General features: G+C 35.6%; 1 protein-coding gene across 4 annotated transcripts; it reads left to right on the top strand.

The window, feature by feature from the left end:
• The first annotated feature begins 864 nt into the window (after positions 1-864).
• MS3_00007475 (uncharacterized protein) lies at positions 865-15,404 on the top strand. Of its 4 annotated transcripts, XM_051215748.1 has the most exons (10): positions 865-998; positions 2,742-3,098; positions 4,014-4,086; positions 6,440-6,549; positions 7,876-8,203; positions 9,356-9,569; positions 11,017-11,291; positions 11,509-11,677; positions 11,904-12,075; positions 14,078-15,404. In XM_051215748.1, exons 1-10 carry the CDS (start codon positions 972-974, stop codon positions 14,459-14,461), a joined length of 2,109 nt encoding a protein of 702 aa, XP_051066284.1. In that variant the 5' UTR covers positions 865-971; the 3' UTR covers positions 14,462-15,404. The 4 variants fall into 4 exon arrangements, with proteins under 4 accessions (XP_051066284.1, XP_051066285.1, XP_051066282.1 ...); XM_051215751.1 differs by lacking the exons at positions 865-998; positions 2,742-3,098; positions 4,014-4,086; positions 6,440-6,549; positions 11,509-11,677 and having other exon boundaries at positions 7,785-8,203; positions 14,078-14,588; XM_051215749.1 differs by lacking the exons at positions 865-998; positions 2,742-3,098; positions 4,014-4,086; positions 6,440-6,549; positions 7,876-8,203 and adding an exon at positions 8,280-8,521 and having other exon boundaries at positions 11,904-15,404.
• Positions 15,405-21,341: the final 5,937 nt, after the last annotated feature.

The raw sequence follows: 21,341 nt of genomic DNA, 5'->3' as shown, positions 1-21,341 counted from the left end.
TAATAGGGGAGGAGTATAAATATTTTCAAATAAATCAATGAATAAAATAACCGAAATAACCAAAACACACACACAAAAGGGTTACCAGGGTAATGATAAGTTTATTAAAGTATCTTTTTGAATGCATAAGTCCGGTTTAAGTTTTTCGATCGCAATGGCTTCAGCAAAACGGAGAGTGGTCGTACTTGTCTATTGATAATTTTAAAAGCATGCAGAATGTCGACGGCATTCCCGGTGTCAAGTGAATGCCGAGCTATTGCACTGTTGAAAGCCTTAGTCCCACGCAGTTTCAAGTTCTTCGGAACATGCTCAGAAATGCGAACATGTACTCTTCTCTCTGTTCTTCCAATGTATGTGCTATGGCACGTGCATGTGAATTGGTAAATGCAGTTGGAGCTACTAAGGAAAGAGGACTTGTCGATTTTAGTTTGTTTCAGTGAGCAGTTCGTTTCCCATAACGTCCTCAGTTTGGCTGCCGAGTAGGCCACTTTCAAAGCGGAATTTATTCTGTGATTGACAATTCCGGTGACTTCATCTCCTTTGAAGCACAAGTATAGGAAGCAGGTTTTCTTTTCCACTGTAAAATCATTAATCAATCACAGAATAAATTCCGCTTTGAAAGTGGTTGTAAGCAGCTGACGAAAAACCTCGAAATATTATGAATTAATACTATTCTCCATCAATGTTTGTTCTTGCTCTATTTAAATTCATAAAGGGAACTAGTTGCACGAATGAGAATAGGTTACATGTAGCAAATTCAAGTTATGATTGGTAAAATATTTCAAGTCTCAAAACGATTGGCAACTGGATCCATAGTTTCAAAGTTCCCATCCTGACTCCTGAATGTATATATTATTGTCACATAAATACAGATTCAACACAGGACATTCAATGTATTCTGAGAGGAATATAACCAAACACACAATCAATCTCAATTTCGTTAAAATACTGGGGATTAATATCGAAATCGCATGATCCGTTTGAAAGATTTGTCAACAGTAAGATCGAAGTTAAAAGCTCGCGTATAACACCGGAACAAATATCAGGGCAAAGAATGCTTACAATGATTGAGTCTATACGTAGTTTCTGTTTGCCTGATATGCTTGATATATGTGTAGATCCTTCAGTTGATATCTATTCCTCATGAAATCCAGTCTCAAAACGGATTTAATGAGTATCGAAATGTTGTTAACTGAATATGAATTAGTCAGATATTCAGGAGGGAAACAAAAGATTGACTACTTCCTTATCGCTGACATATTTTATCAAGGAATTCGACAACACATTCTCGTCATGTAACATGATTGAATGATTATTGAATAATGCGATTGCAGATGAATGAGTCGGTCAGATTACCATTGATTGCCTCTTTAAAGTAGTTGAAATGGGTTGAAAGTGGAGTCCATGTAAGCTGAGAGCACAGTAAAACAAACTCAATTGTTTGTAAAACAGGTCAATTCTCAAACTACTTCATTCATTTGACTTTGAGTGCAGTTTCAGGCACACCGATTCAAAATTTGCACAGCTCACCAGTTGTGATAATTGAGAGTTTGTTGATTTAATGGTACCAGTGCATACATGTAAATGGTGAAATCAATGAATTCGCGTAAAATAAGAACAACGATTCAAGCATAATAAAATGAATCCTTTATATTCTAGAGAACTCACCTTCACTTGAGCTTGTATGAGTTTATGTTTATTATGACCTCTGAATAACTTACTTAATAGGTAGTGTCACTTGTGTCGGTAACTATTTGCCTACATCTTTATTTTATCATTTACAGGCTTGTGTGAGTATGTGTGACTAATCACCAGTTACAACCAACATATATACACATCTTAGTAGGTTAAATGTTATTTACTTAGAGAGCGCGATGACGTAATTGCATACTTATATATCTGGGTATCATAATTTCTAATCGCTCATGTGTATTTGGAATTCTTCTTCTTTACACGATTATTATTATTATTACTACTATTATTATTATTGTAATTAATAATAATAATAATTTTGTTCGAATTCACCCTTGTTCGTATCGGCATCGTGTACTTGATGAAATTTAATTAAATTTTGATGAAAGTTAATGTTGGAGACAGTAAATGGATATGCTATGCATAATGGCATGATCAATTTGTCTCGGAGTGCTCGATTTCGAAATCATTAATTTGTAGCTCAAAATGACCTCATTGAATGTATCCAACGGAGAATTGACGTAAATACGTGTTTTCACAAATAACTGTTTAACAACTAAATGTCATTAATATGATGATAATTCACCAATTATAGTGTTGACTATAATTTATACTGTATGTTTACGTGAGAAATCTAAGTTCTGGTCAGCTGGTGATGAGAGGTCACAATCACCCTGACTTTCACTTGTCTTTGTAAATGGGTTTATATTCGAAAAGTATAAAGTAGATTTTCTGATGTATCACAGAAATGAATGGTATTTTCCCTGTATCACACAGTAACGTTTCTTCGAAATATTTAATATAGTCACTGAATATCTACTCTTCTTTACATTGGGAAATCAAAATGTTGAAAGATTTTGAGGAAAATTATAGTCATTTGGAACAACCTAGTTATTTTTCAAAATATCCCAACTTACACGTCTCTGTCATCAATAATATTATTACGGATTGAAATAGTGTGTGATATACAATTAAAGTAGACCATATGAGAAACATTGATACACTCGGTGAAATGAAGTTATCTAATATTGCTTTGTTTTGTGTTACAGGGAGATGATAATAAATCATATCTCATATCTTCCTATTTCAATGGACCAAGAGGTATATTGGATGCACCTCGATCGGATCCGGCAACAGAGGATAGATTTGCAAGCAACTATACTGCAGAATCATTAGTGAGACTGAGTTTTTCTACACACAGTGCTGAGGATGTACCGATTTATGCTAATGGACCTTACAGTGAACTATTTCATTCTTCATTGGATAACACATTTATTGCACATGCAACTATGTACTCGCTTTGTATCGGACCATACACGAATCAGTCACATTGTAACGAAGGAAACAATGGATCTCAACTCAGAGGACTTCATCTGAATAACTTTTATTATTTACTATTTCTCAGTGTTATTTTGTACACTTTCATACATTAGTGCATATTTTGTGGTATTTTGTTCAAATTATTAATTTCATGTGTTTTATGTAAGCATATTTGTTATTTGTAATATTTATCAGGTTAGATTAGATAAGGATTCATTAAATGATTTATGGATATACAAACATATATTTTGAATTAATGAGGTGATTATGTACAACTAATTAACATTAATTTAGTATTTTATTTTCATATTGATGAAAGATTAGTAGAAGTTAGAATTTGAAATTTAATGTCGCTTTTTGACATATTGGCTAAGTACTGATTTGCTTACTTACTTGCTCATGCCTTTTACGCCACATGGAGTAGCATTGGATGTCCACCAGCATTCTCTATCAAACTCTGTCCTGGACAATACCTCCCAGTTGTTTCCACTCAGTGGTCTAGTTGGTTAAGCGTTTGCGCGCGAGACCGTAGGCCCCGGGTTCGAATCCCGCTCGCGAGGTCGTGGATGCGCACTGCTGAGGAGTCCCATAATAGGACGAAATGGCTGTCCAGTGGTTCCAGGTTTTCAATTGTGATGGTCTAAATCAATCGGTTCATGATCTCAATCAAAAACCTAATAATCTCCACAACCCCTATACTAGTAATTCCATTATGTCTGTTTCCTATTCCCGACACTTTGTGTACTTCACCATTCATCTTTTCTGTTTCTTCACAGGATTCCAGGTTAGCACACACCTCATGATGTAGTTTGATGATTTCCACAACATATTTCCCACCCACAACTTAGACCGTCATCTTCTAATTTTTTCTTCAGTTGGAAGTTGGATTGTTCTCTCCCACAGTAGGCTGTTGATGATCGAATTCGGCCAACGGATATCTAGTATCTAATGTGGACAATTATTTAATAATACTTGTACTTTATTTATGATAGTTGTGGTAGAAGTTCTCAAATTTTCACATCCGTATAGTACAACTACTTGAAGTTCATATTGATGATTCTGAGTTTGATATTGGTTGAAAGACTGTGGTTTTGAGTTCTATATATTCTTCAACTGTAGGAATGCTGTCCTTACTTTTCCAACACTGGCCTCTATGTCTTCATCAGATCCTCATTCTTCATCGATCATGCTGACCAGGCACGTGAAAGTTTACACATCGTCCAGAGCTTATCGATCGACAGTGATTGGTTCGCTATTCTCTATGTTATATTTTAGGATCTTGGATTTTCCCTTGTGTATGTTGAAGCATACTGCTTCAGACAGAGGCTGTTGTTACACTGGTTGTCTTGACCTGTATTTGTTGTTGTGTGTGATATGGAGGGTTGAGGTCATTTGTGAAGTCCAAACCGTCCGTAGTATACCATGCTTCCCGTCAGATGTGGACGTCTTTATAATCCAGTCAAACACTAGAAGAAGGAGAAGGGGAGGAGTAAGCAGCCTTGTCTGACTCCAATCCTCACTTGGAATGCATCTGTCAGCTGTCCCCCATGCACGACCTCGCATTGTAATCCATCGTATGAATTCCGGATCATTTTGACGGTCTTATCAGGTTATTAGTGGTTATAATATCTGAGTCAGATTGTTAATGAACAGATTTGGAGAATCATATTGATTACATCTCGCTTACTTATCATTTCATCATCTGAAACTATTTGTGAACGTACACCAGATAATCCGAGTGTTTAGAAATTTATGTTGATGTTAGAAATATTTGTAGTCTCTTTGTTAATCGGAAATGAATTCATTACAGAAGGCTAAAGATATTGAGTGGTAATGATAACACTGTATAACAATAAATTAATCAGCTGGTAAATGTATTGATGATTGTAAGCCAATAAATTGGATTATTACGTTTAAAATAACTTTATCACTGATTGGAATTAAATATATGCTAAGATGATAATCAAATGTAAGCATTCCATAGAAAGGGTTTGGTGAAAATAAATTAACCGTGTTTTGAAGTTCAAAACACTCAATTTCCTGTATAATGATAAAAAGTCATAAGCTTTTAATTCATTCATGTGAATATAAACCAGGTGATTTACCAGCTTTGTAAGTAATGTTACTTAACTTGGTAATGTATATGAAGCGGATAACAAATATGCTAGATTTGACAGTACTACTGTCTGAATCTTTTTTTATTAAAAATGATCCCAAAGCCAATAAATACAGAAGTTGAAGATGAGGAGGATGAAAATTTAACTGAATTATGTTGCGTCATATTCTAATCATAAAATCCATGTGTGTTTTAGAATAGCAAACGTTATAAATACTAGCAAATTGAATATACCAAATCCGTATATTATTTTAATGTACAATTTCTACCTGTTGCAATTAGCTTCGTAATTTTAGCTTAGTAAGACGTTGCATCTTAATGTCCATAAGCCATTTTTATTAACGATTTTGAGAGTTTCTTTCTTACACAAAAACAACAATATACATCAACTGGATCATTTAATGGCTTTATTGTTTTAATAAGAAGCATAGAATCCAACATTTTACTTAAAAACCTAGTCTTTAGATTCTGATATTGCAATACAAACCAGTGAGATCATTATGTTGGAGAGTTTGTGTCCAAACATGTTTTAAAATTTTAGGTAGAGATGAGTTTATTATTTATCCCTTGTGAGTTTCTATGAGTCGAACTGGACAATCTATCCTCGGGTTGAAAAAATTTAATAACACTCCTTATTGACTATGAATGTTGGCTTTGACAGACCTGATAAGAGGCCCAAAACTTAGGAAATAACCAATCAGATCTAAGTTAGTAACTACTGATTTGGCACACAATTCATTCATTTATATGGCTAAACGGAATTTCGATATTATAGCTGATGTTCGTTCGTGATGAAAACTCTGACTCCAATTTTTAACTTCAACGCTTAAAACTAAATCCTAATCCAAATTAACCGCGCTAATTTAAAATTCTATTTTGATTCTTATAGTTGTTGAAGTTACTGAAAGGCACTTAATTATAACCCAAATATCATCCACAAGTTATTGTCTGGATAATACATTTTGTCGTAGAATCAAATGTGTTAGTGGTCAATCAAGCTTCTGATAACGAAATGAATTTTATATTAGTTTATTTCAGTTGTTGCTGTTTCATTCAAATCTATGGATGATATGAGTTATTTGAGATTTGTCATTTTCTGTCATCTCTAATCTAACCATCTTTTGTTATACAGATTATCTTGTTTGTCAATTATGATTGTTGTATTAACTGCCGATCAACATTTTTTCTTGTAAACTGTTTGTTTACGATGGAAAGGGGATCAGCGTCGTCAAATCAGCAGTCAACCGAGAGATGAATAATGCAACATTCTTGAACACATCAACTCTCCTTCAACTTATGCTCCATCCTTAGGTAGCTCACAAGTGGAAACAGAACACATCATTGACTTCTCTATGTGTGGAATTTCACCCTATCGGTTTGGTATAAATTATCTTGGTAATTCATGTCAAAGTCATTCCGGAGTGAGTGTGACTATAAGGTGTATATTTGAAGATGTTAGATTTTGATATATATTTTTATTTTCACATTTTGTGTATTATCAATAATATGTATCTAATCTTGATACTGATATTGGACTATTGGTCATAGACGATTCGGAATTTGAATAATACGATTAGAAGAAGGTTTTAGAATTATGCGGTATGTTTGCGCAGTGCACTCTAAATAATCTGATTAAACATATATTTGTCATGAGATTAAGTATGAAAAAATAAAAAAAACCCAACTAGAAAAGCCAAACAGTAAGGGGGAAACAAGGATATTAATAAAGTATGCAATGTGAAAACCACTCTGGACAATAAATTAGTATTACCAAGGTAGGTAACGGGTAAGAATAGGTTATTTATCATTGCTTTCCAGTTTTTGTGTAGCTACAACTTCGATAAACTTTAATACACAGTCTTAAACAAATTTGTACAACACTCATCTCAAAAAACGTATCTGTACAAGCGGTACGTGGATGATGTTATAGTCTTAAGTGATAAATTTGAAGATGTGAACCACTTGTTTAGGGAACTCGATATAAGTCAAAAGTTTATTTGTCTAATATGCAAAGAAGAGATGAATGAAGATCCTTTAACCTCCAGGGCAGAGTTTAAATGGTTTAAGTTGTTTTCTCAGTTTAGCATATTTTTAGCAAAGTCATTTTCCACGAGATGGGGTTGCTGATCCCATACCAAACCCTCCAAATTTATTAGGGTTTGTGACCGGCAGTAACTTTAGAAGAGATACAGGAGGAGTTATCATTGTAATATGTGAGGATTTAGTAGCTGGCCTTATAAGTTTTCATGAAATTTTTTAGTGGTAACTATATGAATAAATCAATTGCATTTATGATCTTTCACTGCTGCAATATTCATTAACATTAAACATTATTTCCAGCAACAATTAGCATCAAAAGCAGTATTTAGGGCATAAAAATATCGATTGACTTAGTCCTGATAAGTAGATTAATAAAATTATTTCTGAGAATCAACAATTTAACATAGTGTTCAGTTCGACGTCAATTAAACCAACCTATAAAAATTTCGAATAATTAATGCAATTCGAGCCATGTGTATGGTTGAAATCAACAATTTACATATATTTGTTAGATATTCCAAAAATGAGCCAATGAGAAATCAGTGCATGACAAAATGTTAGAACGTTTCGGTTTGTGAAACAGTATTTAAACGAACCAAATCAAACGACAAAAGTTGTAGACCTCGTAAGTCGAAGATATGCTTCCTACCATCTTATCGACAGTTCCAAAATGCTTGTTATTTTTCATAGCAGTCATACTATCACAGTATAAAATTGAGTGTAAATCGTCATTATTGGATGTAACAGATCCAGAAACTTGGAAGAAGTTGGCAGATGAGAGATTTAATAAATTTGAACAATCATTAACTTATTTATTACTTAAACGACCAAAAAATATCATCTTATTTATTGGTGATGGTATGAGCTTGAACACCGTTACTGGAGCAAGATATTTGAAAGCGGAGAAGATGGATGTCTTAGGTGGTGATGTACAGCTAGAATGGGAAAACTGGCCTGTTGCATCACTTGTCCGTACATTCAACTCAGACAGACTGACAACAGAGTCAGGTTCTGCGGCAACTGCTTTTATGTCAGGTAAGTCGTAAGGTGAACAAATTTCTTTAATGAGACAACTACTACTTCATTGCCATATTTTAACTATACATGTCCTGTGAGATAAAAATCGGAACATTCCGTTGATCATAGAACAATGTGTTTGTTTGAAGCAAATGAATTTAGATACACTTGAAATGTTTTGTGATTTACTATTCTGTAGATAGTCTCGTTTATCAAATTGATTCTGTAATTCATCTGTACAATATAAGCGGAATCTAAAGAATAGATAAATGTGTAATTAGTTCCACTTACAAGTCAGATTAATTAACTTTTATGGGAGATGTTATTCAAATCCACGTAGGTGTGGTATGGATCGATTTTGATGTTTCTGATCAGTATTTAATTATCCCATATCCACTAATGAAATTCGCACTCCATTGAGTACTTATACTGATCCGAGTTTCCCACAATTTTATAATCTGGAGAAAGCCGATTGCAGTAGAGATAAAAACTCATCTCCTCTTCTTGGTTTACCTTATCATGAGCTTCGTTGGAGTTCGTATGGGAGGTTAAGCCACATAGAACCAATCAGGTAGAAAATTGATTAGTTATCAACTAGTATTAATGATCACATCAAATTGATTGAAATCAGTAACCGAAAACCATTAGCTCACATCTGAGTGATTCAATAATGTTATTCTCCATGTGATAAATTAAAAGCTTCGTATTTGATCATGAATTCATGAGCTAAATTAAGGCGAATAACCAGTGGACAGTGATACTTCTTCCACAATGTTTCCCATTTGATATTTGTCAATAATAGAAAATATACTAGACGAAAACTTTTGAAATACTGAATACTCTAAACAATGTATTCTAATCGGTCGAAGAGTCGAATCAAAGTTCATTTCAAACAAAGAACATGTATTGAAGTGTACACATTAATACTTCAGAAGGTTAAGTGTCAAATACAGTTTTCATAGTTCACTGATATAAGTCGAAGGAATGTTGATTTAACTTGAGTTGGAAGTGTAAGATGCTAGTCTATGAGCAGATCATTATGCTATCAAAGATGAATGGATTTATTATGAAGAGATGTATGCAAAATAGCACACATAGCAATTTAGTTTTCTGTCGTTATTTGATGTGTAACTTTTTCTGCATATTCTGCTGATTTTAAATTATTTCCAGGTGTGAAAGGGCCTTATGATACTGTTGGCATCACGGGAACAGTGAAGTGCTGTGAATGTACTGAGTTGAAAGAAGTGGAAAGAGCGAAATCTTCTCTCATGTATGCCTCTAAAGCAGGATTTTCCACTGGAATAGTAACAACTACGAGGGTTACTCATGCAACACCCGCAGCAGCATATGCCAATATGTTACATCGAGATTGGGAGTCAGTAGGGTAAGTGGAAATTATATTCGACAATGATTTTACATTTATGTATAGTTTTAATGTGATAAAGTACATAAATTATGTGTGCAGGTTTTATCGTAATTAACTCCGTTTACAGTTGGTGTTTTGCGTATTTTGTCTGAGTACGACAAACTAAGAAGCATTAATTTTATAAAACGGTTTTTCCCAATACACTGTGAATGAAATATGTAAAGTTGGTGAGATTAAGATTTCCTTAGAAAAATGATAGTGTAGTATCTATAGTGGTATCTATATATCATAAAGTTCACTTAAGTTTGTGTCCATAAATGATCTGTTTCATATCACTCAAAAGGAATTATAAATTTGAAGTGAAATCTCACATTCATCCGGAAGCTATTAAACATTTATCCATGCAATTGCTTTATTGTTACTTTATGTCAGATTGCTATGATCCTAAATAAAATAACCTTCCCAATGATGACTTTCTTATTTGGGCTCCACACAGTCATGAATAGATAGGTTTGAAACCACCGTTCACCTGTTACGGTCAATAAAATGATAGTGCCATTATCATCTCTACACAAAAATGTTTGGTTCAAAATAGAGAGTAAGAACTTGGGTTTTATGAATGAGTTTATAATAAGTCCTCTTCAAAATTGTCAAGGGAATCTATGTTGATTGCTTTATCATCTATGTGATCGGCTGCCTCTACCCACGTGACATGTGGATGAAATAAAACACCATGAATTCACTAATCATCTTTAATAATTGACTTGTTTATTTAACTACATACAGAATTTCAAGATGGATTACGGTATAAATGTGCGACAATTGATTCCATAACATTCGGGATAAATAAATCAACCGGTGATAATCACAATAATATATTCAATATCCACAAATTGCATTAGTTTACGAACACAGTGCAATATGAGCATAAGACAAGGTGTCGTGAACAAATTGCCAACTTATTCACGAATACATATAAGAGCCTACCCACATTAATTTATCTATTCGGCTAACTGTTTGAATAGAAATTACAACCGGTCTTGGTTTTGACAAAATGTGTAAACTTTTGTAGGTCTAGTTTCATTACTATATCTGGTTTAACAGCAATCAGGAGCAAACATATGCCTTATCTACTTCTTGAGGTAGCTAACTTTTCATTGTTAAATACCAGTGCTTGATGGTGTGACTCAAAATCAGATCAAATACATTGATCTGTAATTGTGGTATATGCTGCTTATATCGACAGTTATACACAGTTACTTATAGTAGCCGTTGTAGTGAAATGGATGTGGTATTCATTAGAATTTTGACACAAAACAATTTATAGTAGTTCGATTCACTTTCACACTGATATCTTCTGACTACCTACACTGAAGCTCCATTTTCGTATTCTCACTGTTACCACAAGTGACTGACTTCATCATCGTCATCATCATCACTGTCGCTTATTTCTCCTCTCATTCAGACCATCAAACAAGCGCGGATTCCACTGCGTAGACGCTGCTGCACAACTATTGACAAACGCTTCTCACGTCAACGTCATAATGGGAGGAGGGGCAGCCGAATTCTATGGTCCGTCAGACAATACCACTTTCACCATGAAAGGGAAACGCTCTGATTCACGCAACCTCCTACAAGAATGGAAAGATATGCAGACCGAAATGAATCGCAAGCATGTTCTCTTACATACAAACGATGAGTTTAAACGAACCGACTGGTCTTCGGTTGACTACGTTTTGGGTAGGTTCTATGATTCGTGAGTTTGGCTACATAGTGTTATTGTGAATCAGTAGCTAGTAAACAACTCTGTTTTTGTTTATGTTTAAAATGAGGCTGTCTGAAGCATTATCGATTGCATGTGCTGTGTGTTGATTGGACCAATGTGTGTTGAGTTACTGACACTATCACTCATTTTATGGCATTTCATTCAGATATAATATTACACATTGATTTTCAGGTTTGTTTGCTCCGAGTCATTTGGCTTATCAACTGGAAAACCAAGACCAACCAAGTTTAGCAGAAATGACAGAAGCTGCTATCAAAGTACTTTCTCGTAATCCTAAAGGATTTCTTTTGTTAGTGGAAGGAGGTAGGATTGATCATGGGAATCACGAAAATCGAGCCCAGTAAGAAACTATTATTATAATTGCAACTACTTCCACAATTAAAACTAATGAAACTGTCATGATATTTTTGGTCTTTGGTATGAAGCTAAACTGATGTCGACTATTCCTCGTTGTTTAATCTAAGGTTTGACGTGTACTGTTGTTTATTAAGGTTTCCGACACATGTATTTGTCATTTTAATTGGATTGATGATAAGATTAATTTTTCAAATTCATACTGATTACAGATATGCATTAACTGAAACTTTGGAGCTCGAAAAAGCTGTCGAGAAAGCATTGTCACTTGTTGATCAACAGGAAACACTACTGCTAGTAACAGCTGACCATTCTCATTCATATGGAGTGGTCGGCTATCCGACAAGGAACACAAGTGTGCTAGATGTGGATAATACTGCAAAAGTAAGTGTTAATCCTTTTCCATTTTTAAGCAGTTGAGTAAACAAGAAACGGTTTCTTACCGAAACACATCAATTTACCAATATCTGAGGTATGTAGTAGACAACAAATGAACCTACTGATGTCAATGAAATGACAATAGGTAACATGTAGCAACTTCAAGTTATGATTGGCAAAATATTTCAAGTCTCAAAACGATTGGCAACTGGATCCATAGTTACAATGTTCCCATCGCATGATCCGTTTGAAAGATTTGTCAACAGTAAGATCGAAGTTAAAAGCTCGCGTATAACACCGGAACAAATATCAGGGCAAAGAATGCTTACAATGATTGAGTCTATACGTAGTTTCTGTTTGCCTGATATGCTTGATATATGTGTAGATCCTTCAGTTGATATCTATTCCTCATGAAATCCAGTCTCAAAACGGATTTAATGAGTATCGAAATGTTGTTAACTGAATATGAATTAGTCAGATATTCAGGAGGGAAACAAAAGATTGACTACTTCCTTATCGCTGACATATTTTATCAAGGAATTCGACAACACATTCTCGTCATGTAACATGATTGAATGATTATTGAATAATGCGATTGCAGATGAATGAGTCGGTCAGATTACCATTGATTGCCTCTTTAAAGTAGTTGAAATGGGTTGAAAGTGGAGTCCATGTAAGCTGAGAGCACAGTAAAACAAACTCAATTGTTTGTAAAACAGGTCAATTCTCAAACTACTTCATTCATTTGACTTTGAGTGCAGTTTCAGGCACACCGATTCAAAATTTGCACAGCTCACCAGTTGTGATAATTGAGAGTTTGTTGATTTAATGGTACCAGTGCATACATGTAAATGGTGAAATCAATGAATTCGCGTAAAATAAGAACAACGATTCAAGCATAATAAAATGAATCCTTTATATTCTAGAGAACTCACCTTCACTTGAGCTTGTATGAGTTTATGTTTATTATGACCTCTGAATAACTTACTTAATAGGTAGTGTCACTTGTGTCGGTAACTATTTGCCTACATCTTTATTTTATCATTTACAGGCTTGTGTGAGTATGTGTGACTAATCACCAGTTACAACCAACATATATACACATCTTAGTAGGTTAAATGTTATTTACTTAGAGAGCGCGATGACGTAATTGCATACTTATATATCTGGGTATCATAATTTCTAATCGCTCATGTGTATTTGGAATTCTTCTTCTTTACACGATTATTATTATTATTACTACTATTATTATTATTGTAATTAATAATAATAATAATTTTGTTCGAATTCACCCTTGTTCGTATCGGCATCGTGTACTTGATGAAATTTAATTAAATTTTGATGAAAGTTAATGTTGGAGACAGTAAATGGATATGCTATGCATAATGGCATGATCAATTTGTCTCGGAGTGCTCGATTTCGAAATCATTAATTTGTAGCTCAAAATGACCTCATTGAATGTATCCAACGCAGAATTGACGTAAATACGTGTTTTCACAAATAACTGTTTAACAACTAAATGTCATTAATATGATGATAATTCACCAATTATAGTGTTGACTATAATTTATACTGTATGTTTACGTGAGAAATCTAAGTTCTGGTCAGCTGGTGATGAGAGGTCACAATCACCCTGACTTTCACTTGTCTTTGTAAATGGGTTTATATTCGAAAAGTATAAGGTAGATTTTCTGATGTATCACAGAAATTAATAGTATTTTCCCTGTATCACACAGTAACATTTCTTCGAAACATTTAATATAGTCACTGAATATCTACTCTTCTTTACATTGGGAAATCAAAATGTTGAAAGATTTTGAGGAAAATTATAGTCATTTGGAACAACCTAGTTATTTTTCAAAATATCCCAACTTACACGTCTCTGTCATCAATAATATTATTACGGATTGAAATAGTGTGTGATATACAATTAAAGTAGACCATATGAGAAACATTGATACACTCGGTGAAATGAAGTTATCTAATATTGCTTTGTTTTGTGTTACAGGGAGATGATAATAAATCATATCTCATATCTTCCTATTTCAATGGACCAAGAGGTATATTGGATGCACCTCGATCGGATCCGGCAACAGAGGATAGATTTGCAAGCAACTATACTGCAGAATCATTAGTGAGACTGAGTTTTTCTACACACAGTGCTGAGGATGTACCGATTTATGCTAATGGACCTTACAGTGAACTATTTCATTCTTCATTGGATAACACATTTATTGCACATGCAACTATGTACTCGCTTTGTATCGGACCATACACGAATCAGTCACATTGTAACGAAGGAAACAATGGATCTCAACTCAGAGGACTTCATCTGAATAACTTTTATTATTTACTATTTCTCAGTGTTATTTTGTACACTTTCGTACATTAGTGCATATTTTGTGGTATTTTGTTCAAATTATTAATTTCATGTGTTTTATGTAAGCATATTTGTTATTTGTAATATTTATCAGGTTAGATTAGATAAGGATTCATTAAATGAATTATGGATATACAAACATGTATTTTGTGAATGAGTTTGTCGTTCATATGCAGTTCATATTCTGTTTATCTGTTTTTGATATTCATATTTATATAAGAATTTGTCAAAGCGAAAATCGAAATTGTTATCATCACTTAAACTACAGTGTCAGACCTTCAGTACCAATACAGATATTCATTGTAGTATCGTTGATATACTAGAATTTCGTCTCGTTCCCACACTTTCTAAAACAGTCCGTTAAATAATCACTAAGCACCAATTTCTTGAATTACTTCGGGACTTGGATAACGTCAAAACTATCTGTAGTAATGTATTCGTTAAAGATTATTTTATTAATGGAGTGGTGAATAACATGTTGGATCCTACTGGTTGACAATCGAGAAAAATGCCAAATACTCTATTTCTGGTTCCAATTATTATGGGTATTGCATTGCATTTCAACTAGATAGCTACCAAGAGGCCTAATTTATGAGCATAATTGTTTCACATTCATACATATAATAAGAGTGAAGTATGAATTGACTTGAACAACTTTGTAAATTGTCAGTAAACTTCAAGGTTTAATCTGACTTGTATAGAAGACACTTATGCACAAATCCAACTCGTACAAATTAAGTGAAATTATACAATAATTTCATTTCTTGCGTAAGTTCATTCGGTGTTGTGATCCTTCAAAAGCTTGGTTCATTATGATGATTGCTTCAGATGAAAGTAGGCATTTCAGAACTAGTTCACAAAAACAGTATCTACCAATTCGTTATAGTCAGAATGAAAGTGGTTCTTCTCAAATGTTCTGTTTTCTCTATGTGTCTTTGCAATGAATGTTGTACTAGTTCGATCTTTAAACACATGACTGGTTGACTTGGTCCTCATTGGTTGATTGATTAAATCCCTAACGTCCAAAGGACTTTTCAAATCTGAATTTTCGATACAATTCATCTTCATAGATGTCAATATGCAGTGAAGAAAGTAGTTGTATGCAGTATTGTTCAACCGTTACCATATTATGACATTCGTAACTGTTTATCAAAAGTGAAATCTCACTTTAATCGACTTTGTTTATGAACTATTTCGCAGTTAAATTTTCGGGACTAGAATATTTTCTTCAATCCGTTCATGAAATACTATCACTACCACTGTTTGTACATTACACTGATATTATTTCTTCTCTGACACTAACTTGGAAAGATTTACACTGATGACTATATAACAAACGATTAGTAAAATTATGATGCCATTAAATATTTTACTAGTGTTATCACTGAGAATACTCGCAAGAATTCACTTCTCTTTTTTAAATTATGGGTGATTGATTTGATTAGTTTAAATAAAATGTCTAAAACAATTGGCACATATATGACAACATATCTATTCCCGTAATTTTGCTTTTGTTTCACCGTGCTCTCCATTTTCATTTTCTCTCCAGTTATAGATACTCTATAAGTACATAAGCAACAATGAGATAAACATTGAGATACCTGAGGTTTATTTGAAGGAACTATTACTACGTTGCACTTGCAATGTACAGTTCACATTCAACGATGTAATCCATAGACAGAAGGATGGTATAGCAGTGGGATCCCCACTTGGTCCATTACTGGCAGATTGCTTCATGGCCAGTTTGGAAAACAACCAACTCAAAAGAATTATAGAAAACCTCCACTTGTATAAAAGGTATGTGGATGATATCTTTATCATTTGTGACAACAAATGTAACTTAAGTGAGACATTTAATAATTGTCACCCATCAATAAAATTCACACTTGAAGTTGAAAGCAAACAAAATATTCACTTCTTTGATGTAGATATGACGAGAAAACAAGATGGTACTTTAAAAAGATCTATCTACAGGAAACCCATGTGGAATAGCCAACTATCACATTTCCACAGTTGGGTTCCCATCAGCCGAAAAAGAAACCTAATAATAACTCTCGTCACAAGAATGCGAAGAATCTGTAGCCCCGAGTTCGTAGAAGAAGAATTGAGCTTTTTAAAAGAGATACTTACCAAAAACGGATATCCTTCTATATTCATCGATAAGAACATGAAGCCAAAAATGTCAAAACCACAAACAATTACAGTAGAAAAGAAAATTTTATACATGAACATCGATTTCAAAGGTGATAGAGCCGCATATATCTTAAAGAGAAGAATTTCGGATTTTTTTAAAAAGAACATTCATTGCAGCAACATTGCGGATATTATTCTCCAGGCGATCACTGTTCACCAATAATCTGAAAGATAAATTATCGCATCTGACCAACTCAATTCGCATTTACCAATGTACCTGCTCTTGTGGAGCTTGGTATATAGGTCGTTCGATGCATATTTTATCCAAAAGAATTCAAGAACATTGTCCGACGTGGTGGTCTCTCAGTTGATCCGACTCTCTTTTGAAAGAATCGACGGATGGAGCCTCAATCACGTGCTGAGGTAAGGAGTTCCACTCGTTGATGATTCGATGGGAAAGTCGATAGTCAGCTGACAAGTAATTTGTTCTCGGCTTGTGAACCTTTTTGGAGTGTCCTCGTAAATTCTCTGACAAGAAAAATGAGGGCATATCAGATGCAAATTTATCACTAAGCAATTTGAAAACTGTAATCAAGTCGCCTCTAGTTCTGCGATATGACAACGGGAAAAGGTTCAGCTTGGCCAGTCGAGCTTCATACGGAGGCTTCGCTATCCTGGGAATCAGCTTAGTTGCCGTTATCTGAAGCTTTTCTAGAAACTCACTGTCTTTTTTCAAGCAGGTGCTGGCAAGACCGATGATTATGGGACACGAAGTAGGTCATTTACATACAAGAGGAATAGCACTGACCTCAAAACTGTACCCTGGGGCACTCCACTAAGCACAGTTCCCCAGCTGGATAACTTCGAGTTCACCCGTACTCGTTGTTGACGCCCAACTAAGAAGCCTTTTATCCACATAAATAGATTGCCTCCAATCCGGACATTTCTTAACATATATAACAGCCGGTTGTGTGGAACCTTGTCAAAACGTTTGCTGAAATCAATAAAGGCTACGTCTACAGGTAACTTTTGGTCCTTAAGAGCGCACCAGCCTTCACGAGCCACTAATAAGTTAGTGAGACAAGAGTAACCTATTCTGAAACCGTGTTGCTTCTCCGAAAGGAAACGGTTTTCATCGAGATACTTAAACAGCTCCTTCCGAATAATCTTTTCTAAGATTTTAACAGCCACACTAGTTAGGCTAACGGGCCGGTAATTCTCAGGTTTGTGTTTCGTACCTGTTTTGAAGACAGGACTTACTATGACGTTTTTCCGGTCTTTGGGTAAACGATCCTGCGTTACGGATAGGTTAAAGCATGTACTTAAAGGGTTCGCAACGAAGTTAGATAATTCCTTCAGTAGCCTAGGATGTAATTCATCGGGGCCCGTGGATTTACCTATGTCAAGCTTATTTAGCAGACCAAAGACATCGAGTTCTTTAATGGTCACGCTATCCATTGTATGTGTGGGGGATCTGTATGCGCTGACGGGAAGGGTGCTTCTATGGTGTATACATTGCTAAAGTAGTTCGAGAACACTGAGACCTTATCGAAATCGTCCTCCACTAATGATGCGGCAGTACTGTTTCCCGTAGAGCAGGAATATTTCCTCTTCTCTTTGTCCTTTGGTTTATATAAGAATACAAGCGTTTAGGACATTCTATGGATTCCTTAACAAGTTTTTCTTCGTACAATTTTCTAGACTTACGGAGGGTCGAGGCACAAGTGTTCCGAGCCTTTCGATACTGAGATTTTGACTCATCAGTCCCCAGTAACCTAAATCTATCCCACATTTTTCTTTTCTTATGGAGAAATATACGGACCTCCCTACTGAAACATGGTGGTGAGTTTTTCGGCCCCTTTTGTATAGTCCAAGGGATGTGAGGTGTGGTAACTTTTAATTATGATTTTCGAAATGCGTCCCAGGCCGTTTCAATGGAGGACTCTGGGTCTATTGTCCAAACTATTAACGATGCTGAGTGCATGATATCTGGTATGTTTGCTTTCTAGACGTTGGGTCTGGACTGGACTGACGCGTCCTCATGACTGGCAGTTATATGGAAGTCGAAAGTTAAAACTGCGTGATCACATTTACCTAAGGGTGGCATATGGTGGAGGTTCGCAACATCATCCTCATAGTGAGTCAGTATAAGATCTAATAAGGATGATTCAGTGTCCGGGTCGTACCTAGTCGCTTCTTGCACATGTTGCACTAGGGCACATGTGATAACCGCATCAGCTAGTTCCTGCTCGAAGGAATTTTCTGACGATTCAGTTCGCAGATTTTCCCAGTCTACCATAGGTGCATTAAAGTCCCCTGGGATTAGACATCGACCACTTTGTGACCATGTATTGAGACTGCTTAGCAGGATCTCATTTGCCTCACAGCTTGGACTGCGATAGACCAAACCAATCAGCAGCTCTTGTCCCTTGCATTTTAAGCGGAGACTAACTAATTCACACGTCCCATTCTCGTGGGATACACTATCGATAATGGTAAATGGGATAGCATTCCTAATGAATAGAGATACTCCCCCTCCTTTACGCTTTTGTATTCTGTCGGCCCTTACTAACTTAAAACCCCCGAAATCAAGTTCCATACTATCTATAGCCTGTGTCAGCCAGGTTTCTGTTACTGCGATTATATCTGGCTTTATAGAGTCAATCTGTACACCTAGTTCCGATCGCTTATTAAGTAAGCTCCGGGCATTAGTGTAACAGATCCGAAGCCTATTTAAGTGGCTTCGTGCTTCACCTAGAGTGGCTTCAACACCACTTCTCTGTCGAAGCCTTACAACCCGAAAATTTACAATTTTCAGGTCCTTTTCGCCAGCGTCTAACCTAGGTTGTAGTTCTTTTTCGGCTTCCCGTCTTTTTACACGGTCTGCCAACGGTAGGTCCTTTCGGATAAGACTCCTGAACCCTTTAATTTGTGTCCATTTTGTAAAATTAGGTCACGTTCGTTTGAAGAGCCGAATACTACTTTAAGCAGTCTGGAATGATTTGGTTTAAAGTCCGCTAGACTCCTAGTCTGTACACCTTTAGCAAGGTGACCCCGGTGATATTTTGAGGCATGAGTTGATTAAGAAGCTGCTTAATCAGCACAGTGTCATGCTCAAAACGAGCTTTAGGTTCAGAGCTCTCGCTCTCCTTGATTCTATGAAAAATAGCTGATCTGTCGCTATAATCAGCTTTCGATTTTACGACTACTTTCGCGGGGTAGGATTACCTTTTATATCGCTACCTTTTTTCTTCTTTACAACCTGTATCCACTCGTCTGTTTGATGTGTCCCGACTACACTTGCTAAAACACTTTCGCAGCATCTAGCAGTTAGATGGCCTCGGTTAACAGGCTGTTTGCATCCGAACAGCACTGTTGACAAAGCTATACGCAACCCTTCTTACTGAACCGGTTGAAAGCCGTAGGCGTTAAGTTCGTGCAAACTTCGTGGTACCAGCTTTTGCACTCGTCGCACTGCATGCCGCTTTCAACGGGATAATGACAACCCGGACGTTGGCAACTGCTTTTAAAAGAGAGTCCTTTTCAAAAAGGAACGAGATGCGATGATACTCAGAAACAAAAAAATGATCAATGATCAAAAAGTGAAGAACTGTATATTGTTCGGACCAAAAGTACTAAAAGATACAATTGAAAATGAGGTACTCAAGAGTACCAACGACAAAACTAATTGATAGAACGGTAAAAACGGTACTCTAGTCGAATACTTTAACTGAAATGAATACAATTAAAGTGAAAACAGTAGTCTTGATACGTAATAAGCGATCATAACAATGAATTTTCCTCAGCGAGGAAAAATACCACTGTCCTTTTAAATAGCGCAGTCTATAGTGCGTTTCTCTTGACTTTTTAGGATGGTAGTGAGTGTCCCTTAGCGACCGAAGTTTAGTTGAACAGTATCGATGGGTCCAGTGAGTTACCTGTCTATTTCAAGTGAAGAAACAAGGTGGAAAAAGTAACTAATACAACTGCAAACTAGGAAAAATAAGGCAAACTGAACTTGAAGTTCATTTTTGGTCTAGACATGGAGAGAGTCTATGATGTCTGAGTGGGCGCAGATGTGTTCGTACGTGCTAGATCAGTGCAAGTGAGGGCTTGATCAAGCAGTTTTACAAACGTATGTAATTCATCTGTCATGCGTATTTCGGACGGAAGACTGTTCCATTTCATTGCATACTTGATGAGGAAGAAGTTTTCCCGAGTTTTTGATATGTATTTCTCAACTTGTACTGTGGACACTTTGTTTCGAAGGTCGTATTCGTGTGAATCTCGGGCAATAAGTACATTACGTGTTTAATAAGTAAGGTTTTGAGTAGTTTGAAGTAGAGAATCAAGTTAAACTTAAACCTTCTTTTCAAAGGGGTTCTATTCTTACGATTTGACATCGGGAACTGTAGTCAATGACTGAGTCAGTCTTAATTATTTTGCGGGCGAAGTCTCGTTGTATTCCTTCCACCTTTAGTATATCAGATAGGCGTAGGTTGGAAAATAAGAACGAGCAGTATTCAACGATAGGTCTTACACAAACTTTATAAGGAAGGATTTTAGATTCATTTTGGTAGAAATTACGGAGAATGAAGCCAAGCAATTTCCGCATTTTAGATGCTTTGGCTGAGATGTGTTCAGAGAAATCAAGACTGTGTGAGTAATGTGCCTCTAGGTCAGTTACTGACGCCAGTCTGGGCAGTGTGTGGTTGTTAAGTGTTAGCTTTATTTTAAGAGACGTGTCTCCTATACATAA

Source organism: Schistosoma haematobium, chromosome 4, assembly GCF_000699445.3.
Source record: "Schistosoma haematobium chromosome 4, whole genome shotgun sequence".
Taxonomy (NCBI): Eukaryota; Metazoa; Platyhelminthes; class Trematoda; order Strigeidida; family Schistosomatidae; genus Schistosoma; species Schistosoma haematobium.
The sequence above is the reverse complement of the archived record's forward strand: the minus strand, read 5'-3'. Positions and strand labels throughout refer to the sequence as shown.